General features: G+C 48.2%; 1 protein-coding gene across 1 annotated transcript; it reads right to left on the reverse strand.

Moving 5' to 3' along the window:
- On the reverse strand, window positions 1-25,926 carry SCNN1G (sodium channel epithelial 1 subunit gamma). The gene is made up of 13 exons (XM_082670608.1): window positions 25,880-25,926; window positions 22,211-22,558; window positions 19,979-20,288; window positions 18,109-18,299; window positions 17,012-17,115; window positions 14,295-14,458; window positions 5,375-5,473; window positions 3,717-3,834; window positions 3,064-3,142; window positions 2,923-2,980; window positions 2,676-2,734; window positions 1,228-1,303; window positions 1-938 (listed from the first exon to the last, which is right to left on the reverse strand). Exons 2-13 carry the CDS (start codon window positions 22,525-22,527, stop codon window positions 558-560), a joined length of 1,956 nt encoding a protein of 651 aa, XP_082526734.1. The 5' UTR covers window positions 22,528-22,558; window positions 25,880-25,926; the 3' UTR covers window positions 1-557.
- Between the last annotated feature and the right edge of the window lie 130 nt (window positions 25,927-26,056).

The raw sequence follows: 26,056 nt of genomic DNA on the forward strand, positions 1-26,056 counted from the left end.
ATTGTGGGCCAACTCCCGCCTCAGGGTACAGAGCAGACCTCGCCCCAATGTCAGTGACTAAGCAGTTTATTCACAAACGGCTCCAGCTCCAGGCCTGAAGCTTCCTCCTTCCTATCTTTGGCACCAGGCAGTGATTGTCAGGCCTCAACACCTAAGGTCACATCCTTGGGTCCCAGCCCAGGCTGGGGGAGTGGCTGGAACCCTCAGCTCGGGGCTTTGGAGGAGTCTTTCTCTCCGAAGAACTCTGTTAGGCTTCACTCCTGGCCTTTGTCCAGGCCGGCCGCGTTTCCTCGGCCCCATCTGTCTCGGTAGCAGATGTCCTAAGGGTTTGGGCTGCAGGAACTAGCTCATCCTGGGCGGCTGCGAGCATTGCTGGGTGGGGTCCAACAGTCCCTTGCGCATGCCCAGGCCCCACCTTGTTCAAAGTAGACTTGTAGTCAATGTCTCTGAAAAGCCCAGAGGGGGTGCAGAGGATCCGCTCTGTGTGCAGGAGACAGGGTCTACGTTCTCAGACCATGGCTGGTGGTCCTGGCTCGGTCTCTCTTCCCCAGCCTACCTCAGGACTCAGCTGACACCTCAGTGCCTGTGAGCTGTCTGGAGAAGGCCCTCTCCAAGCGCAAGGTGTTGTATCTGGGGGGCGGCGTGCCCGGCACCTGGGCTGCTGGGGCTGGAGGTAGGCACAAGGCAGAGGTGAAAGTGGGCAGGTCATCGTCTATATTGAGGCCCAGGTTGTCCTGACCCTGAGGGCTGGGCGGAGCCTCGGGGCAGGGGGACGCCTGTCTCCGGGCCCACCACTCCTTGGCTTTGTGCCACTGGTGGCGTGCGACGATGGACAGGGAGTCGATGAAGAAGACCTCGATGATCTCAATGATGCAGACGATGGAGCAGCTCATCCACAGGCCCAGCTGGCCACCGATGTTGGACAGAAGCATCTCGATCTGCAAGGGAGGCCAAGCCAGACTATCAGGAGGGACCCCCGCCAAGTTGGCTTCATGCAAAGACCCCAGTTCCCAAGGGAGTCACTGGCTAGCCCTGGCCCCGAACAGGTTTGGGGAAAATGGGGGCAGCCTTCCTGTCCCCTCTTACTCTGCCTGGTCTGAGGCTTGGTTGGCCTTTGGTGACCCTACGAGCTCAGGCTGGACCCCCACCATCTGACTCTGCTCCCCAAGGCCAGGCAGATGTGTACACTCGCAGACCCGGGACAGGTCCCAGGAGGAAGCCACTCACGCTGTTGGCAGGGCTCTCCACGATGGATCTCTGGTTCAGGTCTTTGTAGAATATCAAAAGTTTGGCCAAGTCTGTCCTGTAAAGATTCCAATAGGCGGGGCCGAGGTGAGTTGGAGGCCTTTGCACTCTACCAGATGGACAGCCTCTCAGCGTGGCTCTCTCTCTCCTGCCCAGCCCCCAGCACGGACCAGGCTCTGAGCTCCACAGGGTCTTAGAACCTGGTTTCTGGGTTTCCTTCTGCACCACAGAGCACATCTCTGGCCTGGGGCTGGTTCATTCATTCACTCAAAAACCATTTCCCCACCTGTAGACTAAGTTCCCTCAGCTGCATTCCCACAGCACAATGTTCTTCATTAAACCTTGACATTGTAGTTGTTTGACTGCAGTCTAAAACATGTACAGGAGACAGGCGAGTGATGTAAATGAGCGAGGCAGCTTGTGTGTAAGGTCATAATGATAACAACCATAATAACAGCTAGCATTTACTGACCATTTCCTGTGTTGCCAAGCACTGGAAGAACCTTATGTGTTCCAAGAACCTTATGTGTGTCAACTTATTTAATTCTCACAACAACTCTATGAGGCAGGTATGTTTTAATTGTACCCATTTTACAGATACGGCAACTGAGACACAGATCGGATAAGTAACTTGCCCAAGACTACACAGCTCATGATTGGCAGAGCTGGTATTCAAACCTAGAAAGATCTGGCCCAGGGCTGGGCACTGTGGAGACAGTAGTGGCCCAGAGAGATGTGGGTTCACACGGCAATCCCCCCACCCTCTCCCATCTTTGTCTCCACCTGCTGAGGTCCCTGAACTCTGCCCTGGCTGATTTTTGCTAAAGGTCCCTTGGAAGTGAATTTCGATGTGGAAAATTCAAGTGGAATTAGAAGCTGCATGGCTCAAAGGAGTATTTTTCCAAGTGGGTCAAGATACATCGGGAAGCCATGAAATAAACTTACTGGGTCATGACCAGTACCTTTTACAAAATGAAATAGAAAAGATCAGATTGCATCCACAGAGAGATTCGAAATTTTTATCAACTGATATGGGCACTAATCATTCAGAATTGTGCTGTGACCAACTGGGATGGATGTAAACAATTGGTTTGGTACACGAGTGTGCAACATTTGAGAAGCAGCCCGAATGCATTGTACATCATAAGGGAGTACTGTTTCATGACAATTTTATTTCAGTTATGTATTCAATGGGCCACAATGGAAAAAGTATTTTCATACTGTGGGTCATGGTCAAAAAGTTTGAGAGCCCCAGGCCTCGAGCAGGGCCTGGCTCATGATAAGAACTCAGTAAATATTTGTTGCATAAAGAAATAATGAATGAATGAATGAATGAATGAAAAGGAGAGCGTTTGGCACTGAGGAGTCAAGTGAGGAGGCTGGGGCGGGGGCTGGCAGAAGCAGAGGAAGCAGGGTGGAGGTCAACTTACTTGTTGAGTTTTTTCTTTATTTGGCCTTGGTCCCAAGTGAGAACAGACAGCAACCATTTCTGTGGTGGAGAAAGAAGTGGCCTGGGGATGCCTGGAGAGACCAGAGCCAGCCTGTCTGCCCTCCCCTCTCAGCCCCAGCCCCTGACCCAGGCCTCCCCTGTGGATCACCCCTGAGGCCAGAGGACACAATCAGGACATGAGGCTCCAGGCTGAGGGCTCCAGGGGGAAGAGAGGACAGAGAACTCACCTCGGAAACCTCAGATGGCCACTGCGCCAGACTGGTGGTCAGCGTCCACTCCTTAAAGCTACGTGGAGAAGGGCATGGAGTGAGGGTGGGTGGCCTGGCCCAGCCCAGCCCTGCTCATCCCACTGCTTTGGGTCCACTCACCTGCAGGCTTCCTTGCACATCGCCTGGCAGCCCAGCTCTCCCCAGACAAAGGCCTGGTGCAGTTCGTAGTAGCAGTACACTGAGGGACAGAGTGCAGGGTGGCATGAGCTTTGGGGTCACAGGACCCTTCCTAGGGTTTTCCAGTGGTACCCCCATAGTCTCCTTTTAATGATTTCACCTTCCACTTTCTACAAACACTAGTTCTCTGGAAACAATTTCTGGCTTGTGATTTTGAGAGACAGAATACTGCCACAGCTAAGAACTTGAGTTGGGGTCGGGGGCAGGTTAGCAGCCCTTGCTTTGGGTCTAGCTTTGTTGCTCCCTGGCTGTGTGACCTTGGGCAAGTTGCTTAACCTTTCTGAGCCTCAGTTACCTGTTCTGTCAGAGGATACTATCAATAGTTCCTACCTCCTGGAATTGACAGAGGTGGTCAAGGTTTTAGCACAAGCTGGGGTGTAGCATTTGATCCTTAATCAGAAAGTAGAATTCAAGCCAGGCTTCACGACAGGAGTGAAACTGGTTGGTGTCTCTCTATCAATATCTCCCTCAGGCCAAAGGCCATAGGGGCAGGGTCCCGGGAGCGCCTTAGCTATTGCCAGGGCTGGGCTGACCCCGCTCCTGGGGTGTGCAAGACGGGGGTGGGTCTCACTCACTCCAGTTGGGGTGCTGACGGTAGTTGCAGTAGTTGGCTCCCTGAGGTAGAGGCTGGCTGAACTGGGCACACCCACATTTCTCCACCATCTTTGCCTGGAAGCACGAGTGAAGGCAGATCTGAAAGACAAGACCCAGGAATTCCCTTAACCTCCTTGCACGTGGATGCCAGAGACCCCCTCCCTACATCCCTCAGTCGGAGAGGGTCAGCTTCCCACAGCCTTGGCAGACAGCATAATGTACCCCTCATGTCACAGCCGACTGGGCCACAGGGACAAAGCTAGAAAATTTATTGGGAATTTAAACAGATGTGGATGCCAGGTTGAGCTAGAGCTGCAGCGGTCATTTTCCATCATGTAAGTGCTGACCCAGATATAAGTGGGAAACTTGGAGCAGGTGCTAAGAAACAGAGAAACAAACCCAGCCCCCAACTTTCCGATTCTCAGGTCCAAGCCCTCCAGACTGGATCCCTGGGGATCATAATATCCACGAAGCTTACAGCATAAAAGCTAACGGTGTGGGCTCGGAAGGCAGGCTGCTTGAATTCAAATATCAGCTGTGCTACCTCCCAGCTGTGTGACCTCAGGCAAGTTACTTAATCTCTCTGATGCTTTGGTTTCTTCATTTTTGAAATAAGTATAACAAGGCCTACTTCATGAAGTTGTTGTGAGTATGAATTGAAAGATGTAAAGTGTTTGTAAATGGTAGCTTCTCACTAAATATTATCCAGAGTATCTTTCCAACGAGCTGACCCCCCACCCCCCCACTTTTCTTTTTGGTCTTGAAGTCAGTGTGAATGTGTTTCTATTTCTTAAAAGCAGACATTGTCTGACTACTGGTCTCTTTTCACTCAGTGTCTCCACCACCCCTCAGCTCAGCTCTGGTGGAAGCTAGTGGACTCAGTGCACTCAGGGCACGTGGTCCTTTTGTTCTGCTGGGATGATTCTCATTGGCTCTCTTAGTGTCCTGGTGGGAGGCGAAGGGCAGACTGCCAGAACAGGAGGCAGTGTAACAGGTGATCTCACTCAAGGGTTGACATAGGTAGTACACTAGCAGGTGGTGGAGATCATGGGGAACCAGAGAACATGTCTCCTTTGATAAGGCCACTCCACCCACTGTTTATCCTGTAGGAATATGGGCCCAATGTTGCCAGACCTTGTTTTTCAGGAGAAGCTAGAAATCTGGGTTTTCTTGTGAAATTCCCTGACTTTTAAACACCATCCAGGAAAACCAGGTGAGCAGGGTGGAAGGGACCTGGGAGCTGCCACTTAGCAGCCCCGGATCCAATCCAAACTGCCCTGATGACTGCCGAAGAGCACACAAGTTGCCCAAAGCCATCAGTGGGTGAAGGGCACCCCTCACCCAGTGCCTCTCCCAGACTGCTTCCTCCTCCTGTCCCTCGCTCGCCAAGGCCCATTTAGGAAGTGGATCTCAGCTGTACATTCTGTTCCGTGCAAACCTCGATGAATCAATTAAGCTCTGGTTACAGATGGATTGAAGAGGACCGGAACCAGCTGGCACCATGTGCTCTTGAGGTCCTTGGATGAACCCCAGGATTCTAACCACAGTTCCCAGTCCCAGACACGCCCCAGCCTATGTATAACTTTGTTTCCTGGGTCCAGGCCACAACCCGGGGCTGGGTGCTGCCTCCAGCCTGTACCTGGAGGGAATACGTAGCGTTGTAGATGTTCGTGATCAGCACGCCATTCCAGTCCTCCGTGCACCGGCTGTAGGGCTCACTCAGCTTGAAGGACTCCGTCTGTAATCACAGCAGCACACATTCAGCCCTGACCTCCCCCAGGACCCAGACGAGGGGCATTTCTAGCAGCTTCGAGGAGCTGAGCAGCTACCCAGTCATTCATTTAACAGATATTTATTGAGCACCTACTAGGAGCTTGATGCTATTCTAGGCACTATGGAACCCACAGTGATCAAAACAGACGAGTTCCATGCACTTGTGGAGCTCACATTCTAGTGGGGTAGACAGATGGTCAAAAAGCAAATAAATCATTCTGGATCTTTTTTGATAGTGATCGATGAAACTGGGTAGAGACTAGAGGGGTTGGGAGGAGGGGGCAGTCTTTCCAAAAGTGATTAGGGAAGACGTCTTTGAGAAGAAGACAGGTTGGCTCGACATGGAATGGCAACAAAGAGCTGGACTTGCCAAGAAAGGTAGGAAGAGGATTAAGCAGAGGCAGCAGCAAGGCTGGAGGTGGGAGAGGGCCAGGGCGGCCGGAACGTGCTCCAAGGGAGAGCCGTCGCTGGAGATGAGGTCAGAGAGGGTTGCCAAGGCCAAATCATGGTGGCGTCCTATGCTGTGCTGAGAAATTTGGGTTTGGATTTGGTTTTCAGAATGTAGTGAGCCACTGGAGGATCCATGGGGAGGGGCTGGAGGGATTAGAAAGATGAGCAGTGACTGTGCTGCGCGGGGTCCTTGTCTCAATGAAGGACCCATTTCCTACCCTCTTGTCTTCTGGTCCCAGAAGTTGACTTGAAAAAATGGACTTTCTTAGAGAGGACCAAAGAATACCCAGCAGGGCAGAATGATACCCTGATCAGAGGAGGTAAGAGCATCGTAACTCACTGTTCGAAAGCCTTATTAAATTATGTTTTATTATGGCTTACTATGTTTGGTTCTAGCTTAATATTTGTCACTGCAAAGGAACAATCCAGGCAAGCCAATTAAGAAAAAAAAAAAAAGGGTAATGTCTCCCAAGGGGGAAAACAACTGAATATATTGTGACCATATCATAGCTAGGATTTGGGGTGTGTGTGTGTACAAAGAGTTTTGTTTTGTCTTTTATGAAATGGGGAGGGTAAAGGGCAAATGGATGGCAGATTTATGGGAGGGAAGAAAATTCTTTTTCCTTTGAAGAGTGGATGCACAGAGAAAAAGGTGATTGGGTCGGGGGGAAGGAATCAAGAAGTTTGGCACAAGTAGAAACTACAGACATCTCAAGTGGCTATAATCTCTTTCTGTTTGTATTATAATTCATCTGTTGACCCATTAGTCTCCCTCAATTAATTGCAAATTAATTTGCCCTCCGGGGCAAAAGTGCTCATTTGAAAACGTTTAAACGGAAGAAGCAGAGAGGAAAGTAGCCGTCTGTTTTCCTCTCTTCCCCCAGGGTACCCACTCCAACAGGTCAGATCTCGATCCTGAGATCCAGACACACATCACACATTCCCTTTGCCCTGCAATGTCCTCTTCTCACTAATAATAAAGAGTGAGTGTCTTTCCACGTCAGTACAGAATAAACAGACTTACTTCATTCCTCTAATAGCTGGGTAGCAAACTGATTTAGAGCCTCTAGTGCATGCCAGGGCTGGGCTGGGATCTGGGCACGAAGATGCCAAGCAGTGGCTTCCCTCGAGGACACCTCCATTCAGTGCTACCCTCTAAGCTTCTCCAAGCAGCAATCTCCCTGATCGGATGTCCCTTGGAGCCCCCAGGCCCAGGATGTCCACAGAGCCTAGAGCGTCAGCTACTAGGTACAGGGCTCTACCTGCCTGTGGGGAGAGTTCAACAGCCTGGCATCTAGGGGAGAGGGTCCGTCCACGCAGGTAAGCCCTGTGCAGCTGGTACAGATGGCTGAGGCTCTTTCTACGTTGAGAACCGGGCCATGGACCACTTCCAGAGAACCGACTGTGAGAAGCCATATTGTGATCTTTACACTTTTTGAGTACTCGATGGCCCTTTACTTTGCGACGCTGCTTATCAAACTCAGAGCTCCTGGGTTATTCAGGTTACTTCCTGAAACACCTGGGGCTGGGGCAGATGGGGCCAATGGCCTTTTGAGAGGGGAAGAGAGGTCTTTAGCTTCTCAAAGCCTCAGCTAGATGTACTTGGACAGAGCCCTGGCTTGCTCTCACTCTCTCTCCCCCGCCGCCTTTCACTCCCCCACTTCACTGTCGGTTTACCAGAAGTGCTGATCTGGGCAGCGTGGGGAAACATTTCGGCTTCTGTCCTGACCCCTAGGGACCCAAAAATGAGAATGGGTATATATGTATGTGTGTGTGAGAGTGTGTGCAAGTTTAGATGGATAGATAGATAGGTAGATAGATAGATATGTGTGTGGCAAGCACAGGTATGTGTAGGTGTGATTAGTTGTCTGTGTGCACACGTGTTGTATGTGGGAACAGGACTCATTTTTATCAAAATGAGGTCCTATCTGCTTCCTTCTGAGAATCCTGGAGGGGGAGGGCAGTTGCACAGAGTCCTTAGCTCACCTCTTTAAAGGTATGAACTGTGCCAGGGAAAAGCCCAGGTGGCAGCAGGAGGCTCTGGGTGGAATTATGGGTGTTTTAACTCTTTTTTCTTTTGTCCTGTTTTTAAATTGTAATAAATTATAAAAGTTATTTGTAATGTTCTAAAATAATTTATAGATATAAATAATTATAAAAGTTATTTTTATGTTTCTAATCAATGGAGGAAAAAAGAATTATGCAACATATGAAGTTAGGACTACTTGTTAAGAATTTGGAGGAATTCTGCATTTCACATCCTGCAGAAATAAAATTCTAGTGGGTTAAACTATTAAATGAAATAATAAAATAACTGGAAGGAAAATCAGCTCAGTATCTGATCTCAAGGAGGGAAAATCCTCAATAAACATAATGACTAAAGAAGAAAACAAAGATTTTGACCATGTAAACATCTGATGTTTTTGCATGTGAAAGAGTAGCATAATGAAAACCAAAATGAAAGCACACACTGGGAAAGATATTTGCAACACATATGGCAAATAATTAGTACTTTCTATATACTGTATGGAACAGATCAGTATCTTACTCAATATCTCACTCAGAAGGGTGTCACGAGGACAAGAAAAATCTTCCCTAACCCCTCTTTTTGGCTCAAATATTCTTCCTTTCCTTCACATCTCTTTTCTTAAAAAAAATGTATAGTAAATAGCCAATATTTTTGGAGCACCCAATACATGCCAAGCACTGTTTTCAATTTTCACATGAATCAACTCATTGAATTCTCACCAGACTATGCAGTAACGTTATTATCATCCCCATTTTACAGATGAGGTAACTGAGACACAGAGATCACACAATCAAAATGCAAAGCTGGGTTTGGACCCCAGTTGTCTGGCTCCAAAGTCTGAGCCCTTAATCCCTGTTATACATATGCTTGTGAAGAGAAGTGTGTGCACGCTTTAAGATAAAAATGTACAGTGGGAGGATTTCCCTGGTGGCTCACTGGTTAAGAATCTGCCTGCCAATGCAGGGGACACGGGTTCGAGACCTGGTCCAGGAAGATCCCACGTGCCGCGGAGCAACTAAGCCTGTGCTCTAGAGCCTGCGAGCCGCAACTGCTGAGCCCGCGTGCCACAACTACTGAAGCCCACGCACCTAGAGCCCATGCTCTGCAACAAGAGAAGCCACCGCTATGAGAAGCCCGTGCACCTCAACGAAGAGTAGCCCCCGCTCGCCGCAACTAGAGAAAGCCGCGCGCAGCAACGAAGACACAACGCAGCCAAAAATAAATAAATAGATCTTAAAAAAAAAATGTACAGTAAGGTTCGCAATGACAGTGAAGTCTCGCCCCTCTCCGGGGCCTGGCTCCACACTCCCCTGGGTGGATTTGCCCTTGCCTGCCTCCTCATCTCTCATTCGTGATCCAACCCATTGTACTTTGGTTTCTGTTCCACTCCGTCCACTGAAAACTGCTCTGTCAGAGAACCGATGACCTCTTGGCTGCCCAACCAAACAGCTTTTGCCCTTTACCTTGCTTGACCTCTCAACTGCGTTTGGCACCCTAGCTAACACCTTCCTGGAAACCCTCTTCGTTTCTCTGACACCAACCCTTTCCAGCTTCTGCTGCTACTTTGGTCCCTCTATTTCTCCATTTTCTTTCTGCTCAGCCCTTAAACATTTGCATTCTGTCTCAGGTCTTGGGTGATGGCATTCCTCTCCAAGTCTAGAATTATGCTAGATGTAACCCCACCCTCAACCCCGCTGTGGCCCCCTGATTTTTCTCCTGAGCTCCAGGTTCACAGCATCTACTGGCAGGACGTTTTCACCTTGATTTCCCAAAGGCACAACTTGGGTATGTCCCAGACTGAAGTGGTTCTTTTCTCCCCCAAACCTACCCTTCTTGTATTTCCCTAATTTAGAACCTGACGCTTCCATCCACCCCACTACCCAAGCCAGAACCTAACTATCAATCTAACTCCCCCTGGCCTTTCCTCAGTGGCCTCGGTTGTCAAACCCTGTTGCTTGTAATACCTCTCAAATCCATTCACTTCTGCTCATCCCCACAGCCATCGCCTCAGCTAGGGCCTCATCATCTCCTTCTAGCGTTACTGTAAATACTGCACTGTCTCCAGTATCTTGATTGCACTTCAGCCAAAGCGGTTTTTCAGAACGACTCACTACCTGGCTTCAAATCCTTTCTGCGACCCCTTTGTAATTGCTATGCCCTTTGTCTGGACTAGCCTTTCCTGATACTATTTGCCTGACAATTGTCCTTTAAGAATCCATCACCTAGAAAGCCTTCACCAAAAGCTTCTGTCCTGGCTCCCAGCCACCCATCCATCTATCCAACAATATTTACTGAGGATCTACTATGTTCTAAGAACTGAGCCTGGGAACAAGATAGAGAAGGTCCCTGTTCTCACAGAGCTTGGACTTGCGTTGCAAAGGTATGTTATCTTCTCTTAAAGGTGAATCTTTGAAGGTAGGTGCTCTGTTGTATCCGTCTCTGAATATCCAGTACTTTGGACACACATGCCTCAGTGAATGAAGGAAGATTAGTTAACCAACTGCCTAACAAACTGAGTCTACCAGTTTAACATGCCTATCGAAAGGAAATAAATAACTAAATAAAAAATAAATAAGAAAGGAAGTCTAGTTTGTTTGGACTTATTCTAGTGGTTCTCTGGTGACCTCTCAGTAATCCCTAGTTTTTTGTCGTTTTAAATGCTCATAAGTCAAAACTAGAGCTTCCTGACCCTGCTCTGTGGCTTTGATTTTGTATATCTCAAATTAAGTGTAGCAGAAGACCGACCCATGCCTTTGTTTACCATCATTGCTAAAGAGAACATTTGCTTAACAGTGTGATGGATATTTCTCTAAGCTCAGGGAAGAAAACCAGAGGGCAATTCCTTAGTTTTTGTACTTTCCCAAGCTCTAAGTGCGCAGACACTGTGAGAGGCAGAAGGTAAGAATGTGCTGCAAATCCCAGGTGCTTTTTCAAGGTATAAAGCTGCCCGAGAAATGCTGGATCAAAATGTTCGCTATTCTGATCTGGGAGTTTTGTAGTCTGCCAGTGAAGAATCAGAGACCTGGCTCCTTAAGTAGTAAGCTAAAGGGACTTCCCTGGTGGCCCAGTGGTTGTCTCCGTGCTCCCAATTCAGGGGCCATGGGTTTGATCCCTGTTTGGGGAACTAAGATCCCGCATGCCACACGGTGAGGCCAAAAAAAAAAAAAAAAAAGATAGTAACTTAAAGTCTTTTCAAACCACAGTTCGAGCAGGTTGGGGCTCAAGAGTTTTCCTTGGGCAATCAGCATTCACACAGCCCAAGCTGGTACACAACACTTCTCATGTTGGAACAAATTTCCCACATTGAACAAAGCCACTAAATGACACGGCTTCACAGATGGTACCATCCTGCTGTTTTCTCTTGTCCAGGGTTGCCCTTTGATGGGACATGGTGAGGCACCGAAGCCACAGATGCCAGTTTATCTTCTCTGCTGTCTCAACTTAAATACCACTTCCTCAGGAAAGCACCCCTTGAACTTCCCCTCTTCTCCCTATTAAAAAGCCCTAAATCAGGCATCTCTGTGATATGCTCTCATGCATCCTGTATTTCTCCTTCTTAGCACCTATGATGATTAGAGTTAATCACCTGTGCAATTTTTTGTTTGTTATGGATTCTCTCTGCTAGACCCTAAGTTCTAAAAGGACAGCGACAGTCCTGGGGACACGGACGTAGCCCCAGCATCTAGCACACAGGATGTGCTCAGAAAATGCTTGTTGAATGAATAGATGATGGAGAAATATACAATCCCCAATGCCCACCATATTACTTTATAACTCACTCTGAAGCCATCATTTATGGCTGTGCTAAAGCTTTGGTGTCATCATAGCTTTACTTTCTCTTAGGAAGACACACTTTTCTTCTCTCATTCTGAACTACTCAGGTTTCTAAAGCTGAGGTTCCTGAGTTTGTGGCCTCTTGAAATGACCACTGGAGTTTGGTAAAAATACAGATCCTTGGGCTCATCTCTCAGAGACATTGATTCAGTAGATCTGAATCTACTGATCAACAAGTTTGGAAACGACTGCGCTGGAGGAAAAATTTGTGAGGGATGAGGGCTAATATGTTTAATTTGGGATACTGAGGTTGGATATAAACAAAGGCATGAACAAAGAGTCCACAAGGAGATTTTTTTTCCTCCATAAATAGGTGAAAAAATGCCACTAAGAATGACTGTCAAAAATTATAATAGGGTTTCCCTGGTGGCGCAGTGGTTGAGAGTCCACCTGCCGATGCAGGGGACGCAGGTTCGTGCCCCGGTCCGGGAAGATCCCACATGCTGCGGAGCGGCTGGGCCCGTGAGCCATGGCCGCTGAGCCTGCGTGTCCAGAGCCTGTGCTCCGCAACGGGAGAGGCCACAACAGTGAGAGGCCCGCGTACCATAAAAACAAACAAACAACAAACAAACAAACAAACCAAAAAAATTATAATAGATACCATTTTTTTCTTGACAGGTTAGCAAAGATTAAAAATTGGTTAATACCCGTGTGGATACAACCTTATTGGAGGACAACTTGGCTAATATGCATACTGATTGATATACTTCTAGGAAGCAATCGACGACTACACCTCACATTGCACCATTGCTTTTAGCTGTACCTGGAAACAGTCTCAAGTCTATCAACAGGGAATTGCTTCAATAACTTACCCACACAGTGGACTGTTATGGGTCTTTAAGAAGAATGAGGCAGAATCTATATGTGTACTCATATGGAAATATTTCCAAGCCATAGTATCAAGTGAAAAATGGGGCACAGAGATGGAAACAACCTAAGTGCCCATCATCGGATGAATGGATAAAGAAGATGTGGCACATATATACAATGCAATATTACTCAACCATAAAAAGAAATGAAATTGAGCTATTTGTAATGAGGTGGATAGACCTAGAGTCTGTCATACAGAGTGAAGTAAGTCAGAAAGAGAGAGACAAATACCGTATGCTAGCACATATATATGGAATTTAAGAAAAAAAATGTCATGAAAAACCTAGGGGTGAAACAGGAATAAAGACACAGACTTACTAGAGAATGGACTTGAGGCTATGGGGAGGGGGAAGGGTAAACTGTCACAAAGCGAGAGAGAGGCATGGACATATATACACTACCAAACGTAAGGTAGATAGCTAGTGGGAAGCAGCCGCATAGCACAGGGAGATCAGCTCGGTGCTTTGTGACCGCCTGGAGGGGTGGGATAGGGAGGGTGGGAGGCAGGGAGACGCAAGCGGGAAGAGATATGGGAACATATGTATATATATAACTGATTCATTTTGTTGTGAAGCTGAAACTAACATACCATTGTAAAGCAATTATACTCCAATAAAGATGTTAAAATAAAAAAAAAAAAAGAAAAATGGGGCAGAACAGTATTTTGTATTTGCATGAAAGGAGAAATGCCTATACCCACACACACATGCTTGAAGCAGACTATCACATCCCTGGCGAAACACAGAAGCAGCAGCAATAGTCTCCGTGCAGAGGAAGGAGGGAACCAGAGGTCAGGGATAGAAGGGAGATACACCTGCATGGTAGGCTCCTTGTACTGTTTGGGTTTTTTACTTTGTGCATATACTCCCTTTAAATAAGTACTTAATAGTTATTCTATTAGATAGAGCAAGAGACAGAGACAGAGAGTGAGAGAGTGAGACAGAGACTGGCATAAAAAGACCCCAGGCCTGCAAACAAGACTGTACAAGCATGGCCAGGGGCGTCTGAGCACACTCCTCGCCTTGCCCTTGTGCTTCCATTGGGCGTGACTGACTCAGGGATTGGAGTCTGCAGCCCAGATGTGCTTTCGTTGACAGATGTGAGTGTTCTCAGCACCTACTGAGGTCAGAAAAGGTCAAAGACTTGAGGGAAGTGGCTCTCGGTAAATGAGGTGAAACTGATGGAAGTAGGATGGTCCAAATAGACCTTTGATGGCCCAATGACTTTCCAATAGTGGTTTACATGCCCCAGTGGCCTCTAGGTGTCCCAGAAAGGTGTTAATCTGCTCTATTTATATTAGTGACAAATACATAGTGTCTGACCAGCACAGGTTCCATAAATGCTGACATTTGTCTCTGGAACAAGGAAGGTTCCTTCAGTTCTTATCCAAAATGGCATCCTGTCCTTGTTCATCTATACAAAAGATACAAAGACAGCCTTTAGTATAACTACTAGAATGACCACTGGGGTAACCATTGGAAAATACTAGACCATGCTTCCTTTTGAAACCAACAGTCTTTTCCATAAGCTGCACCTCACTGGTTATCCTTCAACAAAATCTGTCCTCCTCACCAAGCCGACGGGAATCAGAAAATTCTCTTACCAGGTGCATCCCTATGGAGGTGGCCATGGCCGTCTCAATCTCTGTTCCCACATCCTCGATGAAGGGGTACTCAAACTGCCGATGGACAATCACCTTAGCCCCAGTGGAGGACACCAGGAAGGGGTTGTACTCCTCTTCGTTTAGGTACAAGATGACCTGCAGCCCTGGGAGGATAAGGCAGCCTGCTGTGGTCAAAAGCCAGGAGAACGTTCCCTGGTGGTAGCCTACCTCTCCCACTGCTCTGAGATTCTCAAAACCAAGACCCAGGCATTTCCCACAAGTGAAAGGTAGACAAAGGTGAGACTGGAAACTCCAGCCTGACTTGTTCACTGCTCTGTCTCCAGGGCTTAGCCCAAAATAGGGCTCAGAAACAGTGTCACCACTGCAGGTTTGCTAAGCATAAGGAAAACTACTACCCTGCCCAAGACACGAATCTCCATGTGGTTCTTTGAGATGGGGAGTTCTGCTGGGCACCCAAAGGGACACACAGAGCTGTGGCTGCTTCAACCCTCAGGGAGAGACACCAATGGTGAATCTGATCACTGGCCTAACTCCTCTCCCTGTTCCCACTCTTTTTTTTTTTCTCTTGCGCCTGCAGTCTAATCTGAGCCCGGCAGCCAGAGGGACCTTTTCAAATCAGGAATCAGATCAGGTCACTCCCTTGCCTGAAACTCTTCAGTGGCATTTCATCGCATACACGGGGATGCCATAGAATAAAGTCCAGCAACCTGACTGTGGCTCTCAGGGAGATGATGCTGCCTCCCTCCTCATTCCACTCTCCCCTTCCATCAGGAAGCTCCAAGCAGGCTGGGCTTCTTTCTGTTTCTGCAGGACACCAAATCCATTTCCTTCTTGGGGTCCTTGGACTTGCTAGTGCCCAAAATGCTCTTCCATGGACCTTAATGCGTATTTTCCATCTTTAAATAACCCTCCTTCCAGAGGCCTTTCTGGACCTCCTTACCTGAAATAAACCCCCCATCTCAGCCCCAGCCACTCTCTCTACCCTTGCGCTGCTGTGTTTTCCTCATAGCGCTCGCTAGGATTGATAACCAGATAATATCTATGTGCTTGTTCACTCATTTATCTGTCTCTCTGCAACAAAATGCAAGCTCCCTGAAAGCAGAGATGGCATCTGTCTTATTCACCACTGTGTCCCTAAGGCTTGGAAGAGGGCCTGGCATACAGAAGACACTCAATAAACATTTGGTAAACAAATGAGAGCAGGGCCTATATGAGTTGAAAGAAGAGAACTTTGAGAGTTATTCTGACTTCTTCTATTTGTAAGTAAAGGAAACAAAGCCCAGAGTGGGGAAGCGATTTGCTCAAGGTCACACAGCCCACATTCAGCAGAGCCAGGATTGTGCAACAGTTCCCAGACTACTTCTTCTTCCCACTGACGTGTGTGCCCTGAATTATGGTTTCTTGCAGATTTGGTAAGAACACAGAGAATACAGTAACAAAGATGAGGTGTCCAGGTAGGTTTTCCTCCATGACAAGATCTTGCCTTTCCTTGTAGGAGTATATCTATATATCAAATCATGTTCAATTTGTTTAGGACCTTTCAAGAATTCCTTTTGTAGGTAAACCAGTCCAGTCTGTTGAGTTCCTGCCTTCTCTACAAAAGTCACAGTAGTAGAGTAGTAGTAATACTAATACTGGAGGTAGTAATTATTGGTGGTGATAGTAGTAGCAGCAGCAATGGTAGTAATGGTAGTAACGGTAGTAATGACAACCACATCTAGCATTTATTGTGTGTATAGTGTGTGTTATGGACTGAATTTTGTGTCTCTCCGCAGGTTGCCCCTCCACCCTATTCATATGTTGAAGTCAATGTGATTGTATTTGGAGATTCAGACTTTAGGCAGGTAATTAAGGTTAAATGAGGTCATAAGGGTGGGCCCTAATCCCATAGGATTAGTGTTCTCCTAAGAAGAGGAAGAGCCAACAAAGCTCTCTCTCTCCACAGAAGACAGGCCATGTGTGGACACAGAGAGAAGATGGCCAACTGCAAGCCAGCAAGAGAGTCCTCACCAGAAACTGAATTTGCCAGCAACTTGACCATGGATTTCCAATCTCCAGAACTGTGAGAAAATAAATGTCTGTTGTTTAAGTCACCCATCTGTAATATTTTGCTATGGCAGCTCAACCGAACTAATACAGTGTGTATCAGGTCTTATTCTAAGTGCTTTTTATATTTTGTCTTCTCAATTACCTTGTATCATCGATACTACTATTATTCCCTCATTATAGATGAAGGGGTGTAACTTGCACTGGGTCACACAGTGAGTGGCTGAGCTGGGTTTTGGCTCCAGAATCTGTCATCTTAACCAAGATAAAGGTGTGTTTGCTCCCCTAATCTCCTGTTCAGCACGTCTGGATTTAAGTCCATCTGGAAGCTGCCTGCCCAGCATTACTCACTCCAGTTACAAGCTTAAACCCGAGTGGTTTCCCTGGGAGAAGAAACCCCAGGGTTGTCCATGTTGCTCTCTCGAAAGCAAAGAGGAGATGTCAAAAAGGAAAACAGACTCTGATAAAGAAGGAAAGAACCGACATGGATGTTGATGGAAACACTGCAAGAAGAAAAGTTGTGCCCCAAGTTTCTGGCCAGGTGGGGCAAACCTGCATCTCTGGAAGGCCTAAAGCATCCCCAATTGTCCTGCTGCCAGCATGCTTGCCATTAGAGCACCCCAGGGTCTCCTTGGTGCAGATTCCCTTACCGTATTCACTGCCTCCCATGGAGGTGCTGAGGATAGTCTCATTCTGTCTATTGTTGAATGTGTAGCAATTCCCATACATTGGATGGTGGAAACGTGTGAAGTTCCTATCAGGGGGGAGAATACAGGTCAGAAAAGGGCCGTGCTGGGAACTCCCCTCATGCACCTGAGCTGAAGTCCCAATGGGCAGTGCTAATGGGCCAGCTCTCTTTTGTGGACAGTGGATGATAGACAGGACTTACTTCCCCCATCTTTCCTCTGATAGATGACAAACAAGGCCCCTCGTCCAATTGACACCTGTTGATGTAGAACTGCTCTCTGTTTTCTGTTCTCCCTCTTAATCTTCTCACCTCCATCTCCATCCTGACTCGGCATTCTTTGTGCCAATATATCTGCCCCCCATTTCCTCTATTCTTGAATTTCTCAGCCAACACTTGACTTTTTTCCATTCCAATTCCTAGCAAATGATCCCCAGAAAAGGAATTACATCATATGCGTCCTTATACTGACTTTAGAACCCAACCTTCAGGGAGACACGATTCCAATCACTCAGTTTTCGCAAGGGTCAGTATATCAATTAACATATAGAAAGGCTTAGTATTTCAAAAGAATGAAGAAAGCACTTCAGATAAGCAGGAACACTCTAGAATGTCTCATGACTGCCCAGTCTCTACCAGGAATCTGAGTGTTTCTTAAAGGTGGAAAGTTCTGAAAGTTCACACATCTGTACATAGACCTTTCTTCCCTCCCTCTTCTTTCCTTCTCTCCTTCCTCCCTTTCTTCTTTCCTTCCTGTACTAGATCAGTGGTTCTCACTGGTATGGGTGATAGTAATATACAAGGTTATATGTCCACCATCAACTACTATGTTTCTGTGAGTAATTTAATGAATTTAAGGATATCTTGACTCTACACCATCTCCACCTTCCTCACTGACTCTAGAGCTGAGCTCCTGTATAAGTCGTTTTCCAAAAGTCATGGTCAGTGAGAAGAGCACCTGTTGCTCCCAAGACCTCTAGTTGAGCTTCAGGTGCACGCAAGGAGCCCAGCACTCAGAGCCGCTGGTCCTTGGAGCTGCGAGAGCAGCCTTCCCCTACTGACCTGGCATCACAGGACTCCCCATCAAAGAAGCAGGTGACCAGCAGCTCCTCAGCAGAGTAGCTCATGTTGATTTTCTTCTCCAGAGACACCTGTGCCATGATGTTCATGTAGTGCAACTTGTACCACTCCCGGATGGCATTAACCCCCGAGGTGAAGGTGTAGACTGCACAGCTGGATGTGTCATTTGAACACTGTGAATAGGAGGAGACACCAGGATGGAACTATCAGCCCTACCAGTGGCCTTCAGAAGGACTGTAAGGAACTGAAACTCTAGATCAAACACTCAGGGGAACAGGAGGGATATCTGGGGCAAGGATGGGCTTCTTCTCACTTCTGGGGCCTGGGATACATCATTCTCAAGCCTCAAGGACCAAGAAGGGGCTGAGTAAGGAAGGACATAGAGCCTCACTCTCATGACTCCCTACCAAGCGAGAAGCAAAATCAGCTTCTTCAGGGTCCCCAGACATCCAGGCTTTGACTGATTATGGCGACTGAGTTCCCACCCAACTCTCACCATTTCTTATTGGGTCAACAGTCTAGAAATCGAGATTCTAGCCCAGACTCTGCCACGACCTCTCTGCAGAATCTTGGGCAAGGCATTACCTATCCATTATTTCACCTACAAAATGTTGACCAAAATACCATCCTTCCCCACCTCACATGGTAGTTGGGAGGACCAGCATTTAAAATACATAATAATGAGAGTTTTATAGGGAAACTGTGGTATATTCCAGATGTTCTCATCACACAGGACTTGAAAACTCTCCTAAAAGATGGACACCAGGGCTTCCCTGGTGGCGCAGTGGTTGAGAGTCCGCCTGCCAATGCAGGGGACACGGGTTCGTGCCCCGGTCCGGGAAGATCCCACATGCCACGGAGCGGCTGGGCCCATGAGCCATGGCCGCTGAGCCTGTGCGTCCGGAGCCTGTGCTCCGCAATGGCAGAGGCCACACAGTGAGAGGCCCGCGTACCGCAAGAAAAAAAAAAAAAGATGGACACCAAAGGATGGATTTTGGTATCAAGGAGAACTTTATCTTATATAAGGACCCAGGAAGACTTCAAAAAGGCTCAGTGATTTAGAGAAAGGGCCATTTTCCCCCAGGATTTGCAACCAGAGCCATGAAGTCTCACAATCGGCAACCGAGACTATCAAGTGGAGGTAGTTCTCATCCTGCAGAGGTGGCTGGGGCACAGAGAGGAGGGTGATGGTTGAGTTTGGCCAGGAAGACAATGGAATTCCTTTCTGGTGAATGGCTGCTTCTTCAGAGTCCCTCAAATGGGACCAAGAAGGAGAGATGAGAAGTCAAGCTTTAGCACCCCATGAAGGCAAGTGCTGCTGGGAACACTGTGTTTCTGCTGCTCATTTTCTATTTTCTTCCTTCTGGTATCTGCACCCCAATTTGGCTTTGGTAGAATTTCCTTCCACCCTTTGGATACAGTCAGCTGAGACTGTCCATCAAGATGTCCTACCCTATGTGAGCCATCAGCTGACCCAAACTTGGCCAATCAGATAGTCCCCAAATGGGATCTGAATCCATCTTTATGGTTGGATTAACAAAAAGACTGAAAACAGTTGAAGCTTATTTAATCCAGTAGCAGTATCTGAAACGACTTTTCATCATTTCTTGCCACCGGGATCCCTGGATCTTCCCTAATTTCTGTCCTTCAAGAGGCCTCCATGAGCTACTGGTTACCTTCTAAGACATTTTAATCTTAAGATTGCCTGGATCAGTTTCAGTTGCTCGCAGCTGATTCACCCTAACTGAGTGTGTTTCTTCCTGTGGGACTATAGGGCTAATGGCAAAGGAGAAACCTCCCTGGACACACCATCCCATCCCATTCTCCGAAACCGTGAGGATGTGCATCTTACCAGCTGGAATCCTACCAAGCCCTTGGACTCATAGACGTGCACGACGTCTGATGCCGTGTGAACGATTCTGCCACTGACTTTCCGCTTCCGTCCTGTGCGGAAGTCCCTTGCCTTGCTTGTCTCACCCTTCTCGAAGGCCAGCAGTGGGATCAGGTTGAGGAATTTCGACCCTGTGCCCTTCCTGGCCGAACTCCAGGACTCTGCCTCTCGGCGTTTCCGAGATGTAATCTCTGAAAAGCCAAACAGGGTCTTCAAGCTCCCTCTGGTCTCCTGTTCCAACTCAGCTAGAAGGTCCCGCACGGCACTGTACCTGTCAAGGTGGGAAGGGGGAGTCAGGGATGGAAAACCCCTCTGGCAGAAAGCTGGCACTACCCCATGCTGCTTTCCATCGATGTGCGTCAGCCTGTGCCCATCACCCCAGAGCACTTGGCCAAGAAAACCAGGCCTTTTATAATTTGCCCCCTCCAATGTGACCACTGGCTCAAGTAAATGGGGCAGGCTCCCATATGACCCTTGTGTGGCTTCCTGTGGTTTCACCTTTGCCACCACTGTCTGCTTGCTCTCAGAGTGTGTTGATGAGTTTGCCCCAACCAGCATTTCTGGAGTGGTGACTGTCAGGTGCCTCCCATAAACCAGCCACAGTGAAGACAAGTAAATAACTGCTAACCAGGAGTCTCCCCAGGGGGCGGGCTCTGTCTCGACCCAGCATACTTGCCCCTGCCCATGGGTTCTCCTCGAATCAATGCTGGGAGGGAAGAGGTATAACTGTTACCTTGACAGCCCCCAAGGACACAGAAGCATGATCTGGGAGTTGACTACATGAAGCATAACAACACCATCTTTTAATTTTCACAATACCAAATGGTCCTGGCCTCCCTCTTAACTCTCCCCACTCTCTCTCTCCCTTGCTAGGGGCACAGGCCACACAGCATAGTGACTGAGCGTATAAATTCCAGAGCCAGACTACCTGGGTTCCAGTTCCCCATTCTGGTTCTGGATGTGTGACCCTGGACAAACCGTTTAGCCTTTCTGTGTCTCAGTTTCCCCACCTGTAAAATGGGGTTATTGGCAAGAGTCAATGAGTTTATTCTATCTATCTATCTATCTATCTATCTATCCATCCATCCATGTATCTCTGTGTGTATGTATGTATATACACATATATATATATACACACACACACATATATGCTGTTAAATGGTCACTGTTATTAATTTTATTAGTGTAATTATATTTGTTAATATTTCAATCCTCTACTACAACATCAGCTGCACTAGGACAAAGGCTGTGTTTGGGTCATTCACTTCCATGCCCCAGAATCCAGCACAGTGAATGACGATTTGTAGATGCTGAGTAACATATTATGGAACAATGGATGAAAGGAAGAAAGGAGGGGGGTGGGAAGGAGGGAGGGTGAGGTAAAGGGAGGAAAGGAGGGAGGGAGCGAGGGATGGAGAAAGGAAGGAAGGGAGAAAGAAAGACAGACTTTGAGGTGGAGGATGAGTTTAGACCTGATTTTGATGTTGAGCTTCGCCATCAACTCATTGATGACTCTGGGCGAGAGAGTCGCCCCTGCTCTTCCCTTCTCCCCACCCTCACACCTGCTCTGACAAATTCTGCCAGATTCCGATGTGTCTCACAGATCAGTTTTCAATAATCCTGAGAAGGATTCCAATGACCCACTTAGAACAGGTCCTGCAGCAGACAATTGGGCAGTACCAAGGGCTGATCCTGCCCAGAGCCCAGTGATCTCAATTAGTGGGGCTGGGTTCGCTCAGATGAGTCGAGATGCTTCTGGAAGTCACCTAGGTGTCATGTCTGAGTCAGCCTCCAGCTCACATTCAGGAGAGAGTGAGGGTGTGAGCTTGGAGAGCTCAGGGGAAATGGCTAAGCTGGGCTGTGTGTGTGTGTGTGTGTGTGTGTGTGTGTGTGTGTGTGTGTGTATCTCCAGGGTAGGAGGAATGCTAGTTCATTCCAGGCTCAACCAAGCAAAAGTGATCCTTGCAGCCTCCCTCTCTTGCCTTCCTTGAGCTAGTCCATGCTGAGAAGTAGCTGATGGACTGAAACCTTGGTACAGATTTCAAACCTGGGAGAGGGCAGTTTCCCAACACTGGCAATGAATTCAAATTTCTAAAAAGCATGATTGCAGGCTGGAGTGTGTCACCTTTGGGAGGGGCATTGGCACCTGGAGGGGGTGTGACCCCCCTCCCTGTCCCTCCTCCTTCCTCTTACCTGTAAGGATTGATGTTGCAGATGGTGACAGCAGGAAAATCCAGCTTCTGGAAGTGGACTTTGATGGAGACAGAGACAGTGTAGAAGGATGAGATGAGGAGGGCACACTGCCAGAAAATGAGGGCCACGGCTGTCAGCGTGAACAGAATCCAGAGCAGGCGTCGGAGGCGGCCACGGGACACCACGATGCGGCGGCAGCCGTGGGTGTTGGTGTTCAGACAGTACCACCGCATCAGCTCTTTGATGGTAGGTGCCTGAGGTCCCCTCACGGGCAGATTCTTCTTGATTTTGGCTTTGATCTTCTCTCCAGCAGCCATGGTGAAGATGGGACTTGGCGGGGCAGGCAAGCTGGAGGGGCAAAGAAAAAAAAGCAGGTGAGTGGGTACAGCCCGGAGGCTGGGCGCTGGGAAACACCAGCCCTCATGTCCTCAGAGGCTGCCTTCCTCTTTCCCTCTGGCCTGGACAGTCTGTTTTGAGGCCTTGACCCTTGCTCCAGGATATTTGCTTTTGGGCCACCACAGCTGCCAAAGAGCTGCCTCCTTCTCTTGTGGCCCCCAGGCCAAGCTCTCTGGAGGCTGGGTGAGGTGTAACCTGTGAAATCACTGCACGGTTTGCAGGAACTTCCCCCTAGGTGCTTGGAGCAGGAACTCTCTGGGCAGCCCCATCCCAACCAGCCTCCACGCCCCTCTTATCAAGCTCCATCGTGATTAGAGCATCGAGGGGTCTGATCTTAGTGTCTCCATTAGCTTGCCTTCCTTAGGGCATCGTTCCTGCCTCGCCCTGCCCTCTGGTGCCCAGCTCAGCGTCTGGCACAGAGCAAGCACCTTGCAAATCGATTCTAACAGATAAAATCTGCCAAGAGAATTTCCGGGCAGCCACCCTAGATCATGTCCAGTCCCTTCCCAGCCCAGCTGTATCTTCCCAGCCTTTTCTCAGCTGCTTTACTGCAAGTGGAGTGTTTCTGTTTCGTTTCTGTTTCACTTCTCTTTACTGTCAAGCCCTTAGTGTTTCTAGAGCACCTGATATAATAATAGCCTACAAATATTGACCACTTAATATTTGCCAGGCACCATGCCATATTTCCTTGATTCTAAGAGAATTTGGAGAGTACACGTTGATTTAATAACAACTTTGTCTGGGGAAGAGTGTTGGAAAGCAAATGACCGTGTTCATCAATATACATGCTGCCCCTGAATTACAGAAACTTTACAATGTGAAATAATAATCTTTTAAAAAATGAACTAAAATAATATATAGTCTCATTAGCCTCAAAAATGCATACAGTCTCTCTCTGCATATATCATATATATAATCAATCTCTCTCCAAATATATATAATCTCTCTATATATTTCAGTTCATGTTTCAACAATGCCGTAAGGCAGGCATACTATTATTACTTCCAGATTACAGAGGAGGAAAGTGAGCTCAGAGAGGAGGAGTAACTTGTGCAAAATTACACAGCTAGTAAGTGGAGGCGCTGGATTGGAATCTTGCAGCCTTTATCACCATGGTATATGCCTTGAGGGGCCCGGTATTGTGCTGGGTGCTGCCCCCTCCCCAAGACAGTTAATTAACAGTCCGTGGGACTAAAGTGGGGGGTGGAAAGAGATGGAATCCTGAGCTATTTAATTCCCAAACTCTAGGTAGGTAGTGTGGCCACTTCCTAACACTAGTATTGGTGAGCACTGGTACTGGGGAAGGGGAATATGGAAACTCTGTTTCCTATGCCTACCGTAGGTGACAGCGGCAAATTAGGATATACTCGAATTTGGAGTAGGATATACAGGGCAGTCCCCATGCCCCATCACATTCTTCAGGCAGGATTCTGGCATTGAGGAAATACTTTTCCTCCACCCTGAACCCATGGGGTATTATCCAAAATCGGGAGCTGGGGCAAAGGTGGGAGGCTTTCAAGTTAATGATGTTAGTGGGTTTCAGGTTTATGATGGCAAGGATGTAGAGTGCTGTGGAAGGAAGTTGAGACATCCAAAGGCAGCCAGCCCACTCTAACCCTCCACAGACGTATATGATCTTGCTGTGATCTCTGACCCTCAAAATTATGCAAGAAGCCTCTTGGCAAGAGGAATGTGATTTACTGTGTTTTATCATTTAAAATATTGCCCATCCTCATCTCCTCTCTCACTACAATCCAAAAGCAAAAATTAGCAAGAGTTTGTTTTAAGAAACCTAGATCCAGGTACAATTTCCTGTCAAATAAAACTGCAACCCAGGGAAGATTTTCTCCTCTGTGAACGTTCAACAGAAACTGTGATTCTGGAAGCTTCTGTCATCAAACCCTCCATTTTCTCACTGAAGATAACTCCTGGGGTCCCTCTGCCCCATCAGCCCCTTATCCAGGACTACCTTGACCCCAGTGGATCAGCCACCAATGTTAGTGAAACCACAGGTGAAAGAAGGGAACCCATCTTGCACAGCATAAAACATATACATGTTCACACAAATAATATTTCAACTTATAAACAAAGCAAGGTTGTAGCTACCTTTAGGTTATACTGCTTGATTAAACATGATGCCCCTGTGGAAGAATTAGTAGCTGACACCCAGCACTCACTCTTCTAAGCACTTTCCAGGTATTAACTCATTTAATTTCCACAAATATCTTCTGAGATAGGCACCATAATTTCCCCCATTATACACATGAAATTGAGACACTGAGAGGTTAAGTAGCTTGCCCAAGGTCACCCTAGAAAGTGGCTGAGTTGGGATTTGAAACCATGCCTCTAACTACAAACTGCTCCTCAAATAATAATAATAATAACAGTAACAACAACAGCAACAGCACGAACAACAAAAATAATAGCAGCTATCATTTATTGACCCCTTACTCTACTCCCAGACTTCCTCCTCCTACTCTTTTCACACATTACCTTATTTAATCCCCATTATTATTACATGAGGCACAGAGGAGAAGACGGAGGTGCAGAGTTTAGGCAACTTGTCCAATGCCACACGGGGAGGAAGGATTAAAAGAATTCTCTGGAGTTCCGGAGTCCCTCATGATTCTCTACTGCACCCCTCTCGCCCATTCCCGACGTCAACTATCCCCTAGACCTCAGTGATGGAACCCAAGCCTTGGGCTCTGGGCGCCAGGCCCGCGCTCATCCCGGGGGGCGACTCTGCAGCCCCTGACCACCCCGCGCCGAGAGACCGGCTGCTGTGGCCGAAGCCACGTCTGCCCCAGGGCAGCCCGCGCTGAGGCCGCCGGAGAGAACCCAACCAACCCGCTTCAAGTGTTTGCTACATTCTGCAACCCCAGTCACCACAGAGAAAACATTCCAGAGGGGAAAAGGAACGATCGCGGTCAGGTCCACGCGTCTCACCAAGGCCAGGAAGGGAATGAGCGGGTGCTGGGTGGAGAGACGAGGCGGGGCGCGGCCCCGGACACCCCAGACTCGGTTTCTGAGTAACTCAGAAACGTCTCCCGCCCCAGCTCTGCGTCCCGGGCCACGGCGAGGGCTGACAGCAGAAAGCTGGACCGAATGGACTTGGGAAGGTGTCCCAGCATCCCAGGTACCGGGAGGCAGCCCCGGGCTGATGCCCGCTCCGCCGCCGACCGGGAGGGCAGTGTCCGGGAAGCCCAGGGACCCCGAGGCCACTCCGGTGCCTGAAACCCCCGAGCTGGTGCGACCCAACCCGGCTGGGCTCACCTCACTCAGTTCCGAAGGGTCCGCGGCTAGCGTGTGCGCGATCCGGGTACGCTCCGTTCTGCTCCTCGTACAGCGAGAGCATCCCGCAGCCCCAGAGACCAAGGCTCCTGTGGGTTGGGCCCCGCCCCTGTAGCCCCGCCCCCTGTAGCCCCGCCCCTGTAGCCCCCGCCCCTCTGA

Source organism: Grampus griseus (genome assembly GCF_964374135.1).
Source record: "Grampus griseus genome assembly, chromosome: 14".
Classification (NCBI taxonomy): Eukaryota; Metazoa; Chordata; class Mammalia; order Artiodactyla; family Delphinidae; genus Grampus; species Grampus griseus.